Source organism: Anabrus simplex, chromosome 6, assembly GCF_040414725.1.
Source record: "Anabrus simplex isolate iqAnaSimp1 chromosome 6, ASM4041472v1, whole genome shotgun sequence".
NCBI lineage: Eukaryota > Metazoa > Arthropoda > Insecta > Orthoptera > Tettigoniidae > Anabrus > Anabrus simplex.
Window position 1 is genome coordinate 323,004,860 of NC_090270.1, and position 22,626 is coordinate 323,027,485.

At 41.3% G+C, this 22,626-nt stretch overlaps 1 protein-coding gene across 1 annotated transcript in view; it reads left to right on the forward strand.

Annotated features, from left to right (window-relative positions):
* The window catches only part of LOC136876007 (cytochrome P450 6k1), a 100,986-nt gene extending 80,457 nt beyond the window's left edge, over positions 1-20,529 (forward strand). Inside the window, exons 8-9 of the mRNA XM_068228302.1 lie at positions 8,256-8,516; positions 20,291-20,529. Coding sequence (XP_068084403.1) covers positions 8,256-8,516; positions 20,291-20,457 — 428 coding nt within the window. The 3' untranslated portion in view covers positions 20,458-20,529. The remainder of the gene's footprint in view (positions 1-8,255; positions 8,517-20,290) is intronic.
* The last annotated feature ends 2,097 nt before the right edge of the window (positions 20,530-22,626 follow it).

Genomic DNA, 22,626 nt, shown 5'->3' on the forward strand with positions numbered 1-22,626 from the left:
TGTTGTGTGTGGTGTGTGAGTTGCAGGGATGTTGGGGACAGCACAAACACCCAGCCCCCGGGCCATTGGAATTAACCAATGAAGGTTAAAATCCCCGACCCGGCCGGGAATCGAACCAGGGACCCTCTGAACCGAAGGCCAGTACGCTGACCATTCAGCCAACGAGTCGGACATCTGCTCCATGTAAAACACCTTTTGGGCTATGTCCGCTGGACTTAACCCGCAAAAGTGACCATTCATGATATCTCCCTTATTAATCCTCCTGACGAAAAAATGCACATGAAAAAAAGGTTTAGAGGTGGAATTCCATTACGTTTGGTCGATTTCCAATCAGGTTGGTCTTGTTCTGTATATATTGTGGAAGAGTAATATCACCATTTCGGTACCCTATAAACCGCCAGTCCATTCCGGAACATGAAATGTTATTTACGTTTAAAACCTACCTTTGGACAGGTGGATGCTAAATATAAATTTTGGTTCGAATGTCTTCAGTAGTTTTAAAGTTGTAAGGAATACGCTTTACACGCACCCGCTCGTGAGTTAAGTCCGATGGGACTTGTACAGAAAAACGGTCCGTTAATGATATCTCCCTTATTAATCCTCGTATCGAAATGATGCACATGAGAAAAAAGGTTTAGAAATTAATTTCTACCAAGGTAGGTAGATTTCCATTAAGTTTGGTTGTGTATATTTTGTGGAAGTGCAAAATCACTGTTTCTGTTTCATATAAACCCCCAGTCAGTTCAGGGATTTAGAAACAATATTTGCCCTAAAACCTATCAAAGACAGGTGTATTCTAAATATGAGTCTTGGTGGAAATACATCCAGTAGTTTGTAGCACTCGCGTACATACGGCGTAATTAAGGAAGAAAATAATACAGTTAAGAATGTTGAAAGTAATAGAAAATGGATTATAACTGAGGACAGCCGGATAACGACAAATATGTAAATGCCAAGTGAATGTATTGGAAAATCAAATGCCCCTCAATAAATTATGCTAGTGTGAGTTATGGATATAATAAAGCGGTAACAGAGGAGAAATTTAGGTCCAGTGATTCTTAGGTAAACAAATAATAAGAAGATGACTAATGGTGTTATTACTTAATCTATTCGAGGGCGGTTATAACATCCAACGATATTCCGCCAATATCCCGCAGGTAGGCCGATTGACGCCTCTCTTGCCTTCTACCCAAGGAACAACCACGAATTTAAAAGCATGATGAGGAAAATGGCAATACGTTACTTCCCTGCTGGCATGCAGTCAGAGACGTTGCCATGGTAACCTGTAGGTTCGTTGTCGGTCTGTCGGTCACTCAATGGAGAGCATGCTACCAGCGGAAAATTGTAAATTTCTCCGTCATGTGAAGAGTAAGGTAAATTATGAACATAACGAAAGTTGTTTATAATGAAGAGACGTTTCACGTACGGTAAACTAAGTTTACAGAAAATCAATAGTATAAGAGAAAATGGAGGAAAACCAGATGGTTTTCCTATAAACCCCCGTGTATTGAAAGATTTTAAAATGATATGCATATCTAAACCTTCCCCGGGATGTGTGTACTCTAAATATGAAGTTTGGTTGTGATATATCCAGCCGTTTCGACGTGATGGTGGAAAAACCATTCAGGTTTTCCTATAAATCCCCCGTGTATTCAAAGATTTTAAAATGATATATATATCGAAACCTTCCCCGGGATGAGTATACTCGAAATATGAAGTTTGGTTTAGATCTATCCAGCCTTTTCGACGTGATAGTGGAAAAAACATTCTGGTTTTCCTATAAAACCCCCGTCTATTCAAAGATTTTAAAATGATATGCATATCGAAACCTTCCCCGGGATGAGTATACTTTAAATATGAAGTTTGGTTGAGATCTATCCAGCCTTTTCGACGTGATGGTGGAACAGACAAACAGACAGACAAACAGACAAACAGACACGAAACGTAAAAACCACCGATTCGGTCTTGAGTTGACCTAAAACGGATAAATATCTGAAAAATTGGCAAAACAAAAGAAATTACAGACAGCGGACCCCCTACAATTTTATTTATATAGATTGAAGGATGAGGGGGAGGGGAGAATAATGTGACTCGCTGTTCGCTTAAAAATCTGTCATTAGGCCCGCCTGCAAGTTAAGTTGACCAACCCTGGCTCAGAATGTAACCATGTTTAACCAAGGCGCAAGTGTCGACTACCCGCTCAACGGTTCTGCGGTGAGATTTGCATAAATATTAGCGAAACTTAACTATCATAGCCCGTAGAATTTCTGCAGCTCACCTACATACCTGTAGAGCGGCTAGATTATTTTTGCAAGTTGCTTTACCTTGCACCGACGCAGATAGGTCTAATGGCGGCGATCTGACAGGAAGGGGCTAGGAGTGGGAAGGAAGCGGACGTGGCCTTAATTAAGGTACAGTCCCAGCATTTGTCTGGTGTGAAAATGGGAAACCATGGAAAACCATCTTCAGGGCTGCCGACAGTGGGGATCGAACCCACTATCTCCCGAATACTGGACACTGGCCGCACTTAAGCGACTGCAGCTATCGAACTCGGTACGACTAGATTACAATTGCGCCTTTTTCAAAGACGTTTGCTTTCTAACCTATTCGTGTGTAAAATCCCTTTCACTATTCACGAGTTACAAATAATTTTCCACCACCTGGGCAGCACCTTTTGGCGTCCGGAATCGGCGATTTGGACTATTTGATAAGCTGTTCTATCATCTGGAATCCGTTTCGAATAATTATGAAACCATTTGTTGTCCAGATGTCCTGACATTTTGCTAAATAAATATACATTTGGCAATTCTTTATACCGAGAATTTCTCAAATGTTCCCAGAGTATTCACTGAGACAAACTAAACGGCACCTCACACGACGTGCACCAGACCGGAGTCTAGAGTTACAATAATTGTTAGACGCGCGGAACGGTGATTTCCGTACCTCAAAATGGTGGCGCTGTGACGTCACCCGACGACGTCATATCGAAATCAGATTCTTGTTTCTAGGTACATTGGCCCTTGCCCTTTACAATGAGACATTACACTGTCGTTGCACAAAGTGTCTAGAATTGTGTATTTTTTATTCAATCGGTGTACCGTCGAGGGTTGGTGTACTGGAGCACGAGATATTTCATCGGAGATACAAAGGGGAGGAGGACCAGTACATTTCCTAGGTGGCCTCACCTGCTATGCTGAACAGGAGCCTTCTGAGGGTTGAGGAAATTTGAAACGAATAGGCAAAGAAGAGGGAAGGAAGCGGCCGTGGCCTTAAATTTCGTACCATCCCGGCATTTACCCGGAAAAGAAGTGGGAAACAACGGAAAATCGCTTCAAGGATGGATGAGGTTGGGAATAAAATCCCGCTGTACTCATTTATCTCCCGAGGCTGAGTAGACCCCATTCCAGTCCTCATGCCACTTTTCTAATTCCGTGGCAGGGCCGGGTATCTAACCCGGGCCTCCGTGATGGTGGTTATTACACTAACCGCTACACCACAGAAGTGGTCTCTAGAAATTATTAGAATTTTAAAACTTCCATGTCTTGAAATCCTCACTAGGTGGAGTGCGGTTCTAAAACTACACACGCACTCTATGTCAAAATATAGAAGTTCAACAGGGTATAAAATGAAATATTGGATGTGAAGCTTCGACGGACTGTGTAGTTATTTAGTTCTTATTCCGGGCTGAACCGGCTTGTTGCTTCCTGTACACTTTGTACAGTTTAGAATATATTGCAATATTCCTTGTAGTGACGACTTAAATACCCGTACTCGATCCGAGGTAATCAGTCTCTCAGGAAGCTAATCAGCTACGAGGTAGTTAGATTAGCTTAGCGAAAGTTTTCATTCCCCTCCGCGAAGGGGAGGGTGGGCCACCTACAAGGTACCACCCTCTCTCTGGCCAGGAGAATCGGCTTGATGGGAGTTGCGGAAGTGTATGTTGAAGGGGGTGAGATTTGAACGGTGAAGGAGTAGGAGGGAGGGGATTCTTGACCTCTTGCCTAATAAATTTATTTAACTTTTTACAATGTTGCACAATTAGTATTTTTTTATTATGTTGTGGTTACAGAGTTCAAATTTGATATATGTTGTGCTTAGCCTTAAATAGTCTTGTCTCTCTAGCGGACGTAAGGCCCGCGGAGGGTCATGAAAAATCTGGAACGTGTGTGTTACTTGCCAGGTAGCTGGGGATTGCCGCTGCTACTACGTAACGAGGGTTCGTCCTGTATGTTCAGGTTATGATCTGCATATTTTAATCTATGTATAGTGGTTATTCAAGAATTGCTGATTTTATATCCTTTCTCTAAATTCATACTGTTCGGGAGATTCTTAATTTCGATACCCTCTCAGATTTTCCTTTCAAGATTCCAGGGAATAGCTGCTAAAATTTTAGTTCTGTTAAATGGAACTTCAATGTCACAGCAAAAACCAAGACACAGATATTTTAGGTGTAGCCAAGCTTTCCTGCGAAACAAGACACGGCATTTCATTTGGCAGAATTAAAATCCTAGCAGGTAATCTCTGGAATCTCGGAAAGGAGAATCCGAGAAGCTGTCGAAGTTAAAAACAGCCAACAAATATGAATTAAGAGGAAGGATAAAACATGAGCAATTCTTGTATGCCCATTTTATATACAGTCGTAATAATGAAAGATGCGGTCTGACGGTTCTTAAAGGGAGGTTCGTTTATTGCCTGCCTGGGTGGGGAGAATGGAGTAAGGGGTAAGGTTTCCATGGAAACGTGGGCGGACCCACTACGATTGTCATGGAAATGAGCCTGCTGGCAGGCTTGAGTTGCTTGGAGCTCCCAAAACTCTCACGACTGAGTTACGTACAACGAGGGGAAGGAGAAAGTAATGCTGGAATGTGGCAACACCATCCAATGCTCCTCCCTCCAGCCGTAACTGTCAAAACGCTTCTTTTAATATTACGGGCATACATTGCAATATGCAGATCACTACATGAATCTCCCCGTGGGCGGGGCGGTCAAATAACACCCACGGTATCCCCTGCCTGTCGTAAGAGGCGACTAAAAGGGCCCCAGGCCTCTCAACTTGGGAGCGTGTGTTGACAACCACGGGGCCCTTAGCTGAGTCGTGGCATTGCTTCCACTTACTTGTGCTGGGCTCTTCGCTTACACCTATCCTGTCCGGCCTCCCTTGGTCAACTCTTGTTCTTTTTCGACTCCGACGGTATTAGAGCACTCGAGATCTAGGGAGTCTTTCATTTCCACGCCATTCGTAGCCCTTGCCTTTCTTTGGTCTATACCTTCATTTTTCGAAGTGTCGGATTCCTTTTTCTCTCTGATGAGTGTTACATAGAGGATGTTTGTCCAGTTGTACTTCCTCTTAAAACAATAATCACCATCACCATCACTACATGAACATGCAGGACGAACCCTCACTATGTAATAGTACCGGCAATCCCCAACTACCTGGCAAGCAACACACACGTTCCAGACTTTTCATGAGCCTCCGTAGGGCTTAAGTGAGCCTGAGAGAGACAGAGAAGGCTGTTTGAGGCCAAGTACAATAACTACTCTCGTAGTTGTTTAGCGCCTGGAAGACTGGTTACCTTGGATCGAGTACGGATATTTCAGTCACCTTGCAATGTATTCAAAAGTTAGGTAAACTGTACGGAACGTTGGGGAAACAATAACACGTTTCAGTTCGAAAAAAAAAAAAAAAAAAAAAAAAAAAAAAAAAAAAAAAAAAAAAAAAAAAAAACATAAATATAAATATAAAATGAAATATTGTACGTTAAGCAGGCGAAAATATTTTACGTATTCGTTTCGAAATTCAAATCTCAACTCATACGCACAACCTCACTTGTAGCCTTTGCAAACTGTATAAATATTTTAACACGTTCGCGGCCGCTCGGATATCGGCAACCATTACCGTGGTACCGTAATACTTGTTTTGCTTAAAGGACTTCATTTCCGTGTCCTTATGCATTTTAGATTATTATTTTAATTATTTCAATATTATTTATGTGCATACGAGCCGTGACGCACACGCTGCGTTAAACGGCACCGAAGGCGAAAAACTCATCGGTAGTGCCGCTGACGCAGCGTGTGCGTCATAGCTGGTAATGAAGTGAAACGAGGAAAATAATGTTTTGTTCGAACGTAGAACTTCTTTACAGCAGAAAATAAGTTTTTGAACACCTCACACAAAGATATTGTGCAGTAGAATCTTATTATTGCTGTGTGAACAATGTATAGGCCTACTCCATAAGCTGTACAATGTAACTAGTCAAAGCAGCGTAATAGATTTCAGCGACATTTCCTCGCAAAAATAACTCTTCTGCAAATGCGTTACATTCAGTTACACTGTTATTCAGCAAGTTGTAATCTGCAAGCAAGCGAAAATAATCAATGGGTTTCGCGTCACTTGTCAGTGGACCTTCACTCCCGGTCGACCAATAAAGATTATTTGTTTCATTGAGGACGAATCTCAACTCCAAGAAATGATCCCTGAAATATTTCCCATGTTATTCGGCGGGAGATTTGGAGATGAGATATTGCTTACGTCTTCCTTATCTTCTGTAATGTGAGAATTGGGAGTAGACACTCGACACACACATCCATGATAAAGATTCTAACTCAGATGGCTACAGTCACTTTTCACACTGTCATCACTATCGTCACTATCAATGCTGTCACTGTCACTGGCGTTCAGGAGCGCTTCTAGACTATCATCATCGCCTGTTTATCCCGCTAAGACGGGGTTTCTTCCGGAGACAAGGTCCTGAAACTTCACTGTTCTCCCTTGACATCGCAGAAACGTATGCCGACTTGTATTGGCTACAGGGATTGTAACTAACAATTGATCTGATGCCCGGATGGCGCATATGTTTAATAACACCATAACAATGCACAGATAAGAGGTCTGTTTGTTTACATACATATTGGCGGAAATACGAGCTTTAATATTTGGCGCGGAGTGTGACACACGTGTGTCGTCATCGGCACTGAGTGAAAGTGTAGTCATGACGCATATGTGTCGTCATCGGCACGAACGTGTTAATACCACAATGTTGAGAATTACTGATTGAAAACTCTATGTATACGACTTTCAAAATGCTTATAGTCCGCTGCGCCTGATTTTTCTGTTGTTAGGCATGCCAACGAACGTCAGTGTTGTATTGGTCGATTTTCCTTCGCCGCAAACCAAACTTACTGCACTTACTGCGTCGTAATAGCAATACTTTTGCAAAAACATATATGGGTCAGGTATTTACACAATACATCAAACTGTCATACGGTTATGTGAAAATTACGCGCCAATTATACGCTTTCGGTTGGATATAAAATTAACGCTAAAAGCAAAGGCATACTGATAGAAGGCGTGGGCGATTTTGTGAAGCGGGAAGTAGTTTTACACCGTGGACGCTTTCTGATCACCTGGAAACAACAGTCACCGTGATGTAATGGACTAACCACGGATGTGCTGACGCATGTGCCATTGGTAAGTGGGTTCGAATCCGTCTAGCACTAAATAGTTTAATTCACATTTTAAGCTTTGAGGATCAAATGCAAGGCCATTCGTGCCACATTCGATCAATAGCATACAAAATGCATGTTTAATGTGTACTAGCCTGACATTTGGTGTAGCTTAGCAGTGTTGGTCATTCCTTCGCTATGTAAATAAATAAATAAATAAATAAATAAATAAATAAATAAATAAATAAATAAATAAATAAATAAATAAATAAATAAATAAATAAATAAATAACCCACGATATGAGGGTATTCGCATACATTGGCTTTGTGGATAATTCTCGAAATACTATATGTGAATAAAATTATCATGCCCATGTAGGGTTCGAACGCATCTACCAAACGCATTTGATTAGCAGCACCCCACTTAACCTACGACACCACGCCGATTCCAGCCAGCAGTTTCCTAGAAAGTGTACTAGATGAACAACTACTTCCGCTTCACACCTGCACACGTTTCCTATCGGTACCGGTATTGCTATCGCATTTAGCGTTCATTTCATACTCTACTAAGAGCTTATAATTGGCACGTACATTTTACATAACTGCATGACAGTTTGCTGCATTGTGTAAATACCTGTCGAGTACCTGTTTTAGGAACGGTGATTGTTGCTTAGTGTACGGCAAAGGAGATTCAACCATCACACCACCAGTGACGTTCGTTGGGATGCCTAGAAGCAGAAAAGGTCAGACGCAGCGGACTCACCCGCCATAATGATTTTATATCATTACTGATTTTGTTATTCCCTTTTCAGAGACCCTGCGAAAATATCCTCCTTTTGCTGTGTTACTAAGGACATGTACAAGGCCCTGTGAGCTACCACTTCCCAACGGTAAAACTTTTATCATGGATGAAGGAGTAACTGCCGTCATTTCAACATTAGCACTTCATATGGATCCGAATAACTTCCCAGAGCCTGAGAAATTCGATCCGGAACGCTTCTCTGCGGAGCGTAAGGATAGTATTAAACCTTATACATTCCTGCCATTTGGTGAGGGACCACGCCAGTGCTTTGGTGAGTAAATGTAACCAAAAGAAATACACTTCGAGTTCTTCTATGAGTCCTGTGCCTGATGGTAAAACTGTATAAATTGAGTGAGCTCTTATATTAAGACACAGTTTACTGAATTTCTATTTTATTAATTCAAATGATTAAGGAGAGTTGCGATTGAAATTAGGAACTTGTACAATTTACCATTAATCACAACCAAATTAAAAACTTTCTATTTTTCTTAATCTATTTACCCTCCAGGGATGGTTTTTCAATAGACTCAGCGAGGGATACCACCTCTACCGCTTCAAGGGTAATGTCCTGGAGCGAAAGACTTTGGGTCGGGGATACAACTGACGAGGAGGGCCAGTACCTTTCCCAGACGGCCTCGCCTGCTATGCTGAAAAGGGGCCTTATGGAGGGATGGGAATATTGGAAGGAACAGGGAAGGAAGAGGGAAGGAAGCGGCCGTGGCCTTAAATTTAATACCATCCCGGCATTTGCCAGGAGGAGAAGTTGGAAACAAGGGAAAAACTACTTCGAGGATTGCTGATGAGGGAATCGAACGCACCTCTACTCAGTTAACCTCCCGAGGCTGAGTGAACCCCGTTCCAGCCCTCGAACCACATTTCAAATTTCGTGGCAGAGCCGGGAATCGGAAACCCGGGTCTCCGGGGGTGGCAAGTGCCACGCTAACCACTAAACAACAGAGGCTAACCCAAATATAAAACACAAGAACATATTAATAATATATAGCACCACACAGAATTTGGAATTGATTTGTTAATATGTTGTGAAGTTATTAAAAATATTATTTGTATATGTTGAAATGAAAATGCTCGTTGCGGCACAGTTATAATTATTTTGGGCTAGAATTTGCCAGAATTGTCACAAAAGTACTCGTATACTTAGTAAAAATTCTGGGTTTTGCAGTCGGGTATAAAATATAGGAGTTATGAATTTTTCAGTGTTGTTCGTTATTCATACAATACGCAAAACTCGAGTTTGCAAAAATATGCAGGTAATATTCAACTGATAATCAAATTTCAGGTGAATCTGATAAGAACTCTGTCGCAAGGAGCATTTGTTATATGGCAAGGAGCTGAAAATATTTTTAGCTAGAAAAATGTAATTGAAATTTTTAAGAAAAATACTTGAATTTAAACAGCTCTGGACGGTAAGTTACTCTCTCAGACTTCTGTCTCCTCTTATGCACAACTAAGGCCTACTACAAGGTAAACATATTCCAGGGAGATTATTGAAATGGTAGTCCAAATTACCTTGAAGCCAATAATGTCTAACAGCGTGATAAAGGGGCGTATGCTTGCTCAATATACGCTGGACCATTTCCCTCTAAATCCGAAATTTAGAGCATTAAAATGGCGATAGGGCAAAACTGATAAACGGGATTTGAAAGAAGAAGAATTTGGAGGAGGGGGATTCTAAGGTTAAAATTCTATTTTTTGCCAAAAAATCGCAATATTCCAGTCATGACTCCGCTTAAACTAGCAACTCTCAAGAAGAGAATATAGTCTATGCGGAACGGGGCCAATTACATGATGTACTTTCCAGATGTCTAGGAGCGATGTAAATCTTGACAGACAAATGAACCGAACTGGCAATTAACAGAAACGAATGGAGAAAGAAAGTCGGGAACACTGAAATTACAATAAACTGGAGATAATAATAATAATAATAATAATAATAATAATAATAATAATAATAATAATAATAATAATAATAATAATAATAATAATAATAATAACAATAATAATAATTGTACCGGGCGGTACACCTCCGCACCACTAATTCAAACATTGCGCCAGTTGAAACTCCTCTACTGGAGGAAGCCTGAACTTTAACAACCATGTTAATTCTAAAGTTTCTCAGAAGATGTCGCTATTGTAAATTTTGAAGAGTTCTGAACAGTGTCTTTTTCGATTTATATTTGTTTGCTCTGTAGTAGGAAGTGTGAACATTATCTTCTAGATGGCACTGCTTAAGAACTACAATTGTGCACCCTAGTGCGAAGTGAAGTAACCTATTTTGAAGAAATTTTGTAGTCATAAGTTTGTTCTTTGTTAAATTTCTTTCAGTCATTTTTTGGGTTGGCAGTATAACCCTTCTCTTTCCGCTTGTTTTGAATGTAGCCAATCCCGAATTTCTCTAATTAATTTTTGACCAATAACGTATGTCTTCTCCGATATGGATATGTTGCTTGATCCTAGCCAATAAAATTGAGGGGGGTGTGGGTTCTCATTCTTGAAAGGTCTCGAATGTTCCACGAGGGTATTTAAACTGCTGATTTTCTGGTCTCCGGATCACTTCAGTGACATCTATCCTAGTGTGATTATGTAGCAGGGGGCGGGAGGCGCCTCTTTCTTCGGGCAGCAGTTCATCCATCAGGCATCAGGTAATGGCCTTTTAATAACTTCTTTGCTCGCTAGCTCAGCAGTTTAACCCTCGGGGCAGGTTCGAAACTTTTATCATGTAACTTTCCTTTAAAATGTAAAAGACACTTGGTATAAATTCTGTCTCCTTAACTACAAATTGGGATAGAGAGTGCCTAACACACTCGAGCTCCCACTCATATTGTTTTGAGGTGATTACGTTTTCATAACAGTTTCCCTTCTCTTTGTAATGTAATAAAGTTTTCCTATCGTGTCACCTCCGTAGTATGGGATTAGCCCTTGCATAAGCGGCCTAGTGCCAAATAGGTTTTAAAAAGTGTATTAGGAGTGCAAGTTACGCCTCCACTCAAGTTGGTATTTTGGGGGCATGTAATTGTCCTGTTTCTTTACTGAATAGGCCTCAGTAGGTTGGGTATTTTTACCCCTGTTCTTGTGTGCCTGGAGGGCAGCTTGAAGGTTGAGTTTGGTGTGGCCTTTGAATTGGCTTGAACTTTGAAAGCGGGTTGCTCTTTCTTAAATTTGGTTTCTGTGTGCCTCGAGCAGGCTTTACTGGGTAATTGGGAGCTAGTGCTCCTTGGCATGGTTGGGGTTTTCTGCCCCTTTGTTGAACGTTGTTCATATGTAAAGTTGGGCTCATTGCTCAAGGATTGCGTGTCTGGGGGCTCGAAGCCCAAATCCATTAACAAATTGCAATTGTACATTCTTAATTTGTTGATATGCTACTGAGTATCTGTCATACTTGTTATTTCTTGATCTTGAAAAGAAAATATAACCTTTGTTAAATTTTAAATTAACTTTAATTTCGTAAGTTGAGACCTATTCATCCCAGCACCTTCTTTCACCTCTGCTGTTCCACAGATACCTCGGAATAATAATAATAATAATAATAATAATAATAATAATAATAATAATAATAATAATAATAATAATAAACGGCGAGTTGGCCGTGCGGTTAGGAGCACGCAGCTGTGAGCTCGCATCCGGGAGATAGTGGATTCGAACTCCACTGTCGGCAGCCCTGAAGATACTTTTCCGTGGTTTCCCATTTTCACACCAGGCAAATGCTGGGGCTGTAACTTAATTAAGGCCACGGTCGCTTCTTTTCCATTCCTAGGCATTTCCTATCCCTTCGTCGCTATGAGACCTATCTGTGTCGGTGCGACATAAAGCAAATGGCAATAATAATAATAATAATAATAATAATAATAATAATAATAATAATAATAATAATAATAATAATAATAATAATAATAATAATAATAATAATAATAATAATAATAATAATAATAATAATTTCATGTGGCTATTTCTAGCAGGGTGAGGCAGACACTCCGATGAGGGTGGACGGTATCTGCCATGTGTTGGTAACAGCGTTATTGTGGTGGAGGATAGTGTTATGTGTGGTATGTATGTAGCAGGGATGTTGGGGACAGCACAAACATCCAGCCACCGAGCCACTGGAATTAACCAATGAAGGTTAAATTCCCCGACCCGGCCGGGAATCGAACCCGTGACCCTCTGAGCCGAAGGCCAGTACACTGAACATTCAGCCAACGAGTCGGACATAATAATAATAATAATTTATCGCGATTAAATTGCCACCAATCTACGACTGTGCTGTCATTTCTTTAACTGTGAAAGAATTATCTCATGTATGAGACGTTATACCTTTTGGGACGCCATGTCTCCGGCATTGAGTTTCTAACGATATCTTGAGGTGAAAGACTATGGTTGATCATTGAAAATATGAGTGTTTTAAGATTGGGTACCTAGTAGCCCTCAGTTGTTTATTTGATTTTCTTGATGTTGATATTACTGTTCTGTATATTTTCCGCTAATTATAATTTTCCTTCTCAAGCTCTGATTATCCAGTCAAAGGGTAAATGACATCATTATTCTCGGACAAACTGCCAATCCCCCTTTATAAGATGTGTGCCCCGTGAGCGCAGGGTATGACTATGATGGAACGTTAAGAGTGCTGCATCAGAGGAGATCTTCCACGGGAGAGGAGAAACCTGAGGTTCAGCATGAAAAGGCGATAATTAAAAGGTATGGCAGAATTTTTATCTAAATGAAATCTAACTGCTTTTGAAGTTAGCGAAGTTTCCACCATCCCTGTTAGCATGTAAATTTTAGGCCGTCCAGTTTTTCTTTAAAATGTAGAGTAGAGTTCCCTTTCAAATGTAATCTAGGGAGTCTTCGGACTTGGAAATATATTCCCAGATACGAAATTGTAAAATGTAAGCACGCACGAGTCGGTACCCTCGTTCTTTTCGTAAATTTTCTTGCGAGTGACTAAGTTTTCTACCTTTTTCAAAATTTGAACTACGCCCTTGGACTTTTATTTGTACCCCCTTAGACACACTCATTAGTATAGCTTAGCCAATGTGTCATCGGATCTTATACCTTATTAGGTGACTTTGAACTTTACTTTGGAAAAATTCTCACGAGGAGAATTGTCAGTTGTACCTGAAACAGGAGTTGAACAACAATGCTCTCCTCTAGAACATATCAGCCAGGAGATTCAGAAATGAGCTCGCCTGAGTAATTCAAATTAACCTGCCACAGAGACTCTAGAAAGTCATATACGCCAACCACCTGCATATATATCCTATTATATAACAAGTGTTTGGAATTTCAAGAGGGACGAATGAATGTGGTAATATTCGCATGTTAAGATGTCACTGCTCCGGTTGCGCTTTGTTTATTTTATAGGGCATGGTAGGTCAATTGTTTCGCTTTGATGTCTCGTAATGCAAATTTAATCAAGTCCTGTACGTCGGAACCTTGCTTATTAAAGACTATATTGCGTCGAGAAAGGCTTGTATTCATATTATCGTTTGCAGAAATTAAGGAAGAAATTACGTAATGTGCACTTGGGACAATGTAAAATGAAAATGAATTCATTTTCATTTGTTAAAATATCCTATCAGCTCTGTTGCTTGCAATCAAAATACTGAGTATGACAAAAACTCCACATTCTTGATATACGATATTAAGTTGAATTCTATAAGAGCTCACAGTATTTTAAGCAACAGCGACGATGTCATGAGTCCGAAAGGAATATCGTAGGTACGGACGAGGAAATCGGAGGAGAAATAACAATAATAATAATAATAATAATAATAATAATAATAATAATAATTGTTACGGGGTTACCCGTGGACCAGCAGAGGTGAAAGAAGGTGCGGGCTGGAATGGGTCTAACTACAAGTCCGAAAGATGCATTTTAAAATTTAAATAAAGGTTATATTTTCATCTGATAACAAATTTTAACAATTAACATTTTCCACTAGGTGAAACAAAGAAAATCAGGTACAATGCAACTTTACAAAGAAAGTACCAGTTAAGGGGTCTTTACAAATTCTGGGCTACCAGCCCACATTCATCAATCCTTGAGCTTTCAGCTCACAATCACAAAATACCAAAGGGCAGAAAACCCTTAATTACATGGAGCTCTTGCTCCTGCTTAGTAATGTCAAGCCTCCTAGAGGCACCTTTCAAAATACCAGAAAGAGCTGACCCGCTCTCAATAGTTCAAGCCTATCAGAAGGCCATAAACGAACTTTACACTTGACTGCCCCTTAAGGCATACTTATGAATAAACAGGGGTAACTGGTACCGAACCTAGGAGGCCAGAATAGCAAATTAAAGGTTAATTAAATGGTCCAAACACAGAGGTGGATGGAGGCAAGAATTTGCACTCCTACACAAAAGCTCGTTAAAACCTATGTGGCGCTAGGCCGATAATATAGGGGCTAATCCCAATCTAGGGAGGTGACTCGTATGAGAAACTTTAATACATTAAGGAAGAGAAAAAACGGTCACGAAAACGTAGTCACCTCAATTTCAAATGAAGGGGAGCTCGAGAGGGTAAAGCGCTCTCTATCCCCGAATTAAAGTTCAAGAAAACTGAAGTTTATCAGGAAAAGGGTTTACATGTTTAATAGTTTACATATTAAAGGTTTCGAACCTTCCCCGAGAGTTAAGCTGCTGAGCTAGCAAGAAATAAAGATGTTAAAGGGCCATTACCTTGATAAAGAGCTGCTGCTTGAAGAAAGAGGCGCTTCCCGCTCCCTGATACATATTCACACACTGAGATAGATGTTATAGGAGTGGCCCGGAGACAAGAAAATCAGCAGTTTTATACCCTCGTGGAAAATTCGAGACCTTTCAGGAATGAGTAGACCCACCCACTCAATTTTTATTGGTTGACTAAGAGTTACACATGGAAATTCGAAGAAGAAAGCTATGATTGGAGGAAAATTAATTACAGAAATTACTGATTGGCTAAATTCAAAACAGGCGGAAGGAAAGGATTAATATTGCCAACCCACAAACCACAGAACAAAATTTAGTAAAGACAAAACTTATGAATACAACATTTCTCCAAGAAGGTTCATTCCTTTACACCAGAGTTCTTTATCATAGTTTTTGGTAGAGACATCTGTTAGAGAATGTCCACACTTCTTGATCAATGAAAAACAAAAGCAAATCAAAAACACACAGTGACATCTTCTGATAACCAGTAGAGTTGATTCCTTTTTTAAAGTTCAGAGCTTCTCCTGTAGAGGAGTTTCAATTGGCGCAAGATTTGAACTTGCGTCGTAGAGGTGTACCGCCCGGTACAACAACAACAACAACAACAACAATAATAATAATAATAATAATAATAATAATAATTTCGTGTGGCTATTTCTGGCCCTTGTAAGGCAGACCCTCCGATGAGGCTGGGCGGCATCTGTCATGTGTAGGTAACTGCGTGTTATTGGGGTGGAGGATAGTGCTATGTGTGGTGTGTGAGTTGCAGGGATGTTGGGGACAGCACAAACACTCAGCCCCGGGCTACTGGAATTAACCAATGAAGGTTAAAATCCCCGACCAGGTCGAGAATCGAACCCGGGACCCTCTGACCTGAAGACCAGTACGCTGACCATTCAGCCAACGAGTCGGACGGAGGAGAAACGACCACCAAGAGTAGTACGGGTAACAGTGATTGACGGACAAGGCTCGCTATTTGAATTTTGCTGAATGAGCAATTTTGATTGGTGCAGATGTCAGAAAGGTCATGACTTCTGACGTCATTGTGACGTCACAATGGTCATGAAGTCAGACCTAACTTAAAATAACAGTCATAACCTAACCTCACAGGCTCATGGAGGAGCCCATCGGTCAGGTTAGTGAGCGATTTTGGAGGAGAGGGCCTCGATCTGGACCTGCCCGCGATCCACCAAAAAACTGGGTGAGAGGGAACGTCCTTCGGACCACCAAATTATCGGTCTCTTTAACAGTACCCGTCATGATTTATGGACGAGGGCAGTGAACCGCTGGAGATACCACCTGTCGGAATTCCATCCGTAACTGGAATGGGAAGATTTCGTGTTTTACTTTCTGTGGAAGGGGGGCGAATGCCGTTCCCCCGCTTCGCGAACAGTAAAATCTACATCGCCTTCTAAGAAGATAAAGAACCAGCAGGGAGGATTGGGAATAAGTGATACTGTAAAAAGTGTCTGTCTGTCTCCATGCTCAGCATTCTACCAGGCCAGATAAGGTGTAGAGGTATGATAGTGGTGTAAGCGGGTAGTAAGTGTCAGAGAAAGCACGTAGGCAGAAATAAAAGGCTACATTTAAAACTGGACGAATTATAGATATCACATGCCAGGATGTGGGCTGGGAAAATTGAGAGAATATATTGTTAGTTAGGAACAGGTGTCATGAACATGTCGACAGCCGATTCCAAGCCGGTGCAGTTATTTGGAGGATCAGCCCTTCCAGGCAGTGGCTGGCGTGGATCTTGCCAGTTGCCAAGCCATGCCGTTACAAATCCTAGGACCTGCTGCACAACCTCGTTTCCTTTGGGCCTCTTGTACCTAGACTCCAATCTCGGAGAATGCGGCCACGCCCGTCGAGTCGGGGGCCTGCAGAAGGTGGCAGGCACACGGTCACGGGCCACCTGCCTCTCTGCCCGAGCTTATGGTTCTATAAACCAGACAATTGAGATGAGGGGCCGAATGGCCCACCGCGTATTTGGCGCAGATTGGTGCCTCCTTAGGTGCCGTGAAGGGAGTGTGGTGGTTTTCAGTAGAACAGTGACTGCAGCGTACCTGGAGGCCACAGCTGCTCTGTCGGTGGCCCTACCTCATAAAGCGGAAATCCTGCAGGAGCTGTTGAGAGGGACGTATAGGTCTCACTGAATACCGCATCTTGTTGTTGAGGTCCTCTTCTGGTCGGCTTTTCTTTCGACTGCCTCCCTAGGTGCAGTCGTGGGTTGTGGCTGGGTGTCCCTCTCTTGGTGGACCGGCGTCTTCTTCCTCGTTGTGTTAGGTCAGCGTCGTTTCCTTTATGACTGTGGCTTATCGGCAGGGGAGGGGGCCTAGTCCTGGTAGCACCCCTTCTTCCGGGCTGGGGACCGCGAGGGCGTGGGCAGAATCGCTGTTGCCGTCTTCTCCTTCCCAGAAGGTGTCCGCAACGTGTGCAGGCGTCATGGTGTGGTCGCTATGCTATAGGGCACATATAGACGTCTACATAGCGAAAGAGGGGCTGGCAGGCGGGTAAGCCTGAGTAGCAGCCTTGGTACGCCAGAGGGCGTCCTTATCCGTCCTTGGTCCGGGGCACCGTCCTGGTTACGCCCCGTTGGTGGGCCCTTTTTCTGAATGGTCCGTGCAGGTGGCGATCGCTTCTGGCTCGGTGCCTTAGGCATCTGCGTCCACTTCGGAAAGCAGGGCAATATGACCTGTGTCGAGCCGTCACGTCGCTCGGGAGCGTCGCAGTTCCATGCGATCCCGCAGCTCTAATCTCCTTGACAGCAAAGGGGAATGAGTCCGGTTCGCCTGCTTATGCCTCTGCCCCTTAGCGGTCTGCATGGTGACGGTGGTCGTCGTCCTTTCATCCTGCACCATCCGGGTGGCTGCCTCCTTACCGCCGATGTCCTCTGACACGGTTCTCAAACCAGTCTAATGTAGCTGTCATCGCATTTAGATGACGATCAGAGCGAGCTCTTGGGGTGAGCATGCTGCCTAAGTCAAGCAAATTCGTTAACTCCAAGCTAACCTTCATGACCGAATCACTTCTTTGCTGACTAGAATACTCATTTTCCGATCTTAACACTTGAGCATATAGATTTGAAACGTAGAGACTTCTAGTGAACTGAGTTAGTTTTTATTTCACTCGAAGATCGACTCTGGTATTAAGAACACGTTGGAAACTAGGACCGTCCACGTTGCTAAATGTGCGAGCGTTAATGCGCAGGGGATAATGAGCAGCTAGTGATTGAGGCATGTCTGGGTCGCTCAAGGAAGAGCTGTGAGGAGAGGCATTCCGACCAGATGAAGATGAATACTGGCAGCGCGCACAACCAAAAAATTTTTTTCTAGATGAATCCGTGCTCTTCGTAGGTGCCTAAGAACTTGCACTGAACGTATCGGAGTCTAGATAATTACATCTACAGTTGGTGTAAATGAAATACCACTTGAACTACTCAAAGTACTGCAAGGGTAAGGAAAGGATATGTTTTTAAAACTTTGTCAAGAAATATACTTAAAAGGGAAATAGCTAAAAGATTTTCTGGAAAATATAATAATACCTACAGAAGAAAGGAAACATAGTAAGAAATGTGAAGAACACAGGACAAAAAGTTTAATTTCTCATGCAGATAAAATACTATTAAGAGCAATAAACAGAAGAATTTACATACGAAGTACAATATGAATTTAGGCATGGAGTAGGCACAAGGGATGCCGTTAGTTTACTGAAAGTCATTGGAGAAAGGTACATGGAGAATAGGAAAGTATACATAGTTTTAGTAGACTTACAGAAGGCATTTGACAAAGTGAAGTGGGATAATCTCTTGAAGATACGTAAAAGCATGGAGTGGATTGCAGAGAAAGAAGAATGATCAAGGAATTATATTACAACCGAACAGCAAAAGTGAGAATAAGAGGAGAATTAACAGAAAAAATCAGAATGGGGAGAGGTGTTAGGTAGGGTTGATGCTTATCACCACCTTCTTTTAATATTTACTTGGAGGAAATTATTTTTGAATGTTTGGATGGTAAAAGAGGTGTCAGCATTGGAAGTAAGAGAATCGAACGTATAAGATTTGCTGATAATATGACAGTAATATCTGAAAATGTGATGGACCTGCGCAAAATGCTGAGGGAATTAAATAAAAAGTGTGAAGAGTATAGAATGAGCATAAACAAAAAGAAAAATACTAGGTGAAGGTGAAAGTTTGACAATCAAGTTAGGGGGAGAAATTATTGAACATGTGAATAAGTTTAAAAAGCAAAGCAAAGTCACCTCCGTACAGGCCATGAAGGCCCTTGGAGTAGTGGAAGGTAAAGGCTTCCACCATTGTTAACCTCAGCACGTGATGGGGTAGAGTGGTTAGCTCTACGCCCGGCCGCCTTTGCCCCGGTAATTAACCTGGTACTCATTTTTGGTGTAGACTGAGTGAACGTCACGGCCATATGCACCTCCGGAAGTAGAAATTTCGTTTCTTAAATGTTACGACTTCCTGACGGGGATTCGAACCCACGTCCTTTCGGGCGAACGGAGCACGCCTTTACCGCCTCGGCCAGGCAGCCCCTGAATAAGTTTAAGTATCTTGGAAGTATTTTGACTGAAGGCCTTCACTCTATAACAGGCATAAGGTTTCTAGGCCTAATTGCCTTTTTTTTTAAAAAAAAATTTTTCCAACCTGTTTTGTGGCCCGCTAGAGAAAGATCTGAGGAAGAGACTTGCAAGGTGTTACGACTGGAGTATAAACATGGACATTAAGGAAGGAGTAACAGAGAAGAATAGAGTCATTTCAGATGTGAATTTGGAGAAGAATTGAAGGAGTAAGCTGGGGAGAAGGAATATCAGATGAAGAAGTTCTGAAGAGAGTGGGAGAAGTGGGGGAGCATGCTGACAGTAATCCGAAAAAGGAAGCAAAATTGGATAGGGCATAATCTAAGGCATAATACTTTACTACGGGTAGCAATTGAAGTGACGATAAAAAGAAAACGAGGAAGGGGAAGGAGAAGATAGCAGTTATTAGACAGCATTAGAAAGAGAAAAGAAGATTATGCAGAAGTGAAGAAAAGGGCACAAGATCGAGAGATATGGAGGTCACAGCCATGATTGTACCGTCCGGATGGCAGAACAACCTATGATGATGATGATGATGATGATGATGATGGCAATGTTCACTCAATAAAATAAATTGAATAACATGCTTGAATTTCACTCTCCTTCAAATTACAAACATTTATTAAACATCATATCAAACTATTTTTACATGGGCAATAACGATATGCAGTATTGATATTGATCAATATATATGTAGTAAATAAGATTGCATAAACGTAAGGTGAAGGGTTACTGATATTCAATTCTTTATTTCAGCATACAAGTTCGCCCAAGCAGAAATAAAGGCTGGAATTGTAGCTGTTGTGTCACATTTCGAGATTCGAACGACTCCAAGAACTCCTGTCATACTCATAAGAGAACCATTTGGTTTCCCGATGGATGTAAAAGGAGGTTTGTGGTTAGACTTTGTGAGGAGAAAATGATGTCCTACCTGTGGAGAAGGACTGATAATAATGTGGTATGGAGAGTGTGGGTGAGTTTTGACTGTTATAATGTTGTCGGAGGAGTAGAGCTACGAGTACCTGTACCTTATGTGTAATAAATAAAGCAATATATTTTCAGTTAGAGGTTTTCTATCTGACAAAGTGTAACGTACTGAGCCGCGAGTTAAGCCCCACCGTCTGTTGAAACTGCCGCCTTATTCCAACTGTTCTCAACTCACTGAATTATCACATATTGCAGAAGTTTTAGCTTTTGGGACCAGATGTCCCTAGCATCAATTTTCTAGTCCTACCGGGTGTTCAGTAACTCTCACTACAATCGAGAATGTTTAGGTAACTTAATCAACAGTCAATATTTTATTTATTATTGTGGAGTTATCATCACTGTCAATAAAATTATCCGTCATTGATATGGCTTGATATCAAAATCATATTAGCCTATCAATATCGACATTACATTACATTATCTAGAACTACATGCCAGCTCCCTATAAAAGGTGTGAGACTTTTGAAACAGGTGTCTTGCAGCAGTGTATTATTGAGTGTTCTACGTGAGCGAGATCACTTTCGGGGATTGATGGAGCGGAGGCTGGCATGGGCGACAATAAACAAGGTATGGCGGAACTGTAATTATGTGAACCTTGCTGCGTGTGAAGGTACGGGAGATTCAAGCGTTCCCCTTCAGCAGGTCGTCTGGCTTTTCTGTAATTTTAATGTAGCCTTTTCTTGTAAGGGTGTTTTAAAATTGAAATTGAGTCATGTCCACCTGTCAACAGAGTTATTTCTCTATTTAGCCCTGTGTTGAAAAGTCAATCTGATTGGCTTATTTCCCTTCTTCTTCTATTACTAACTGGAGACTTGGTAGTTGTGGGGGTAGCCATCGTGGAGTTTTAACAAGGATCTCGTGCTGTGCACATGCTTGGGATGTAGCTCACTATATTACCTGGGTTCTTCCAAGTTTCCCGTCCCTACTGGGAAAGTAATTTTGTGAGAGCCTTTATTTACATTTTTCCTTTCTCTTGTGGCATTTTTTCTGCTAGTAAATTGTCCCTGTGCACGCGTGTGTGTAAAGATTAAATTATTCTGTTCTGAGAATGGCTTGATCACTTCCATTCTATCCCATGTATTATCGTAATCTTTGCTACTTATAGGGAGTGATTATTAATGGTTACTTTTTTTTGTTATTTGCTTTACGTCGCACCGACACAGATAGGTATTACGGCGACAATGGGGTAGGAAAGGCCTAGGAATTGGAAGGAAGCGGCCGTGGCCTTAATGAAGGTACAGCCCCGGCATTTGCCTGGTGTGAAAATAGGAAACCACGGAAAACCATCTTCAGGGCTGCCGACAGTGGGGCTCGAACCCACGATCTCCCGATTACTGGATGCTGACCGCACTTAAGCGACTGCAGCTATCGAGCTCGGTTTAATCGTTACTGACTTTTATTATAAAACCTATTATGTTAACTTGTTTCAATTTAATTAATTTCCTGTGGTCAGTAATCTTCTTACAGTCTTTCTGTTATGACTCACCTTGTATTCTACACTAGTTAGTTCTGATTGAGTTTGTATTAATCAACGACGAAGTTATTCTATTGAAGGATTCTATTATGTTCTTAATTCTTACTATCTGGTATGTCAGATATTATGTAATCTTCCGTCTGAGAACGGAATACTGATTCGATGCATATTATTGGCCGTTTTCCTAAAACCTACTATATTACCTTCTTCAATTTAATTACTGGTGGCCAATAAACTTAAATAATGCCTCTTTGTTATGAAGGGTAACATTTTGTATGTAGCCACACTTACTGTAGATCTGCATCATTCCACTTATTGTGGGATACCATGATATCCAAGTTATTACTTAACTACGAATTATCGTTTTGTTGTAAGCATAGGGTTCTGTAAATTAAGAATTTGGTAAAAATAAAACTCATATTTTATTTTCTCGTCTTCTGTTACTTTTGTTGAGTCAGAATTATTTTGTTTTGATGAAGACTTCGAATTGAAAATTTTTCTTGAGATTTGAACCGTAACGGACGCATTTAAGGAGTTAGCTCTCATTAAAAGGTCTTTATGAAAAGTCTTAAGTGGTTGGCTTTTGATACCTACTGCAACTTGTGTCGTGGAATTATTTATTAATTCATTG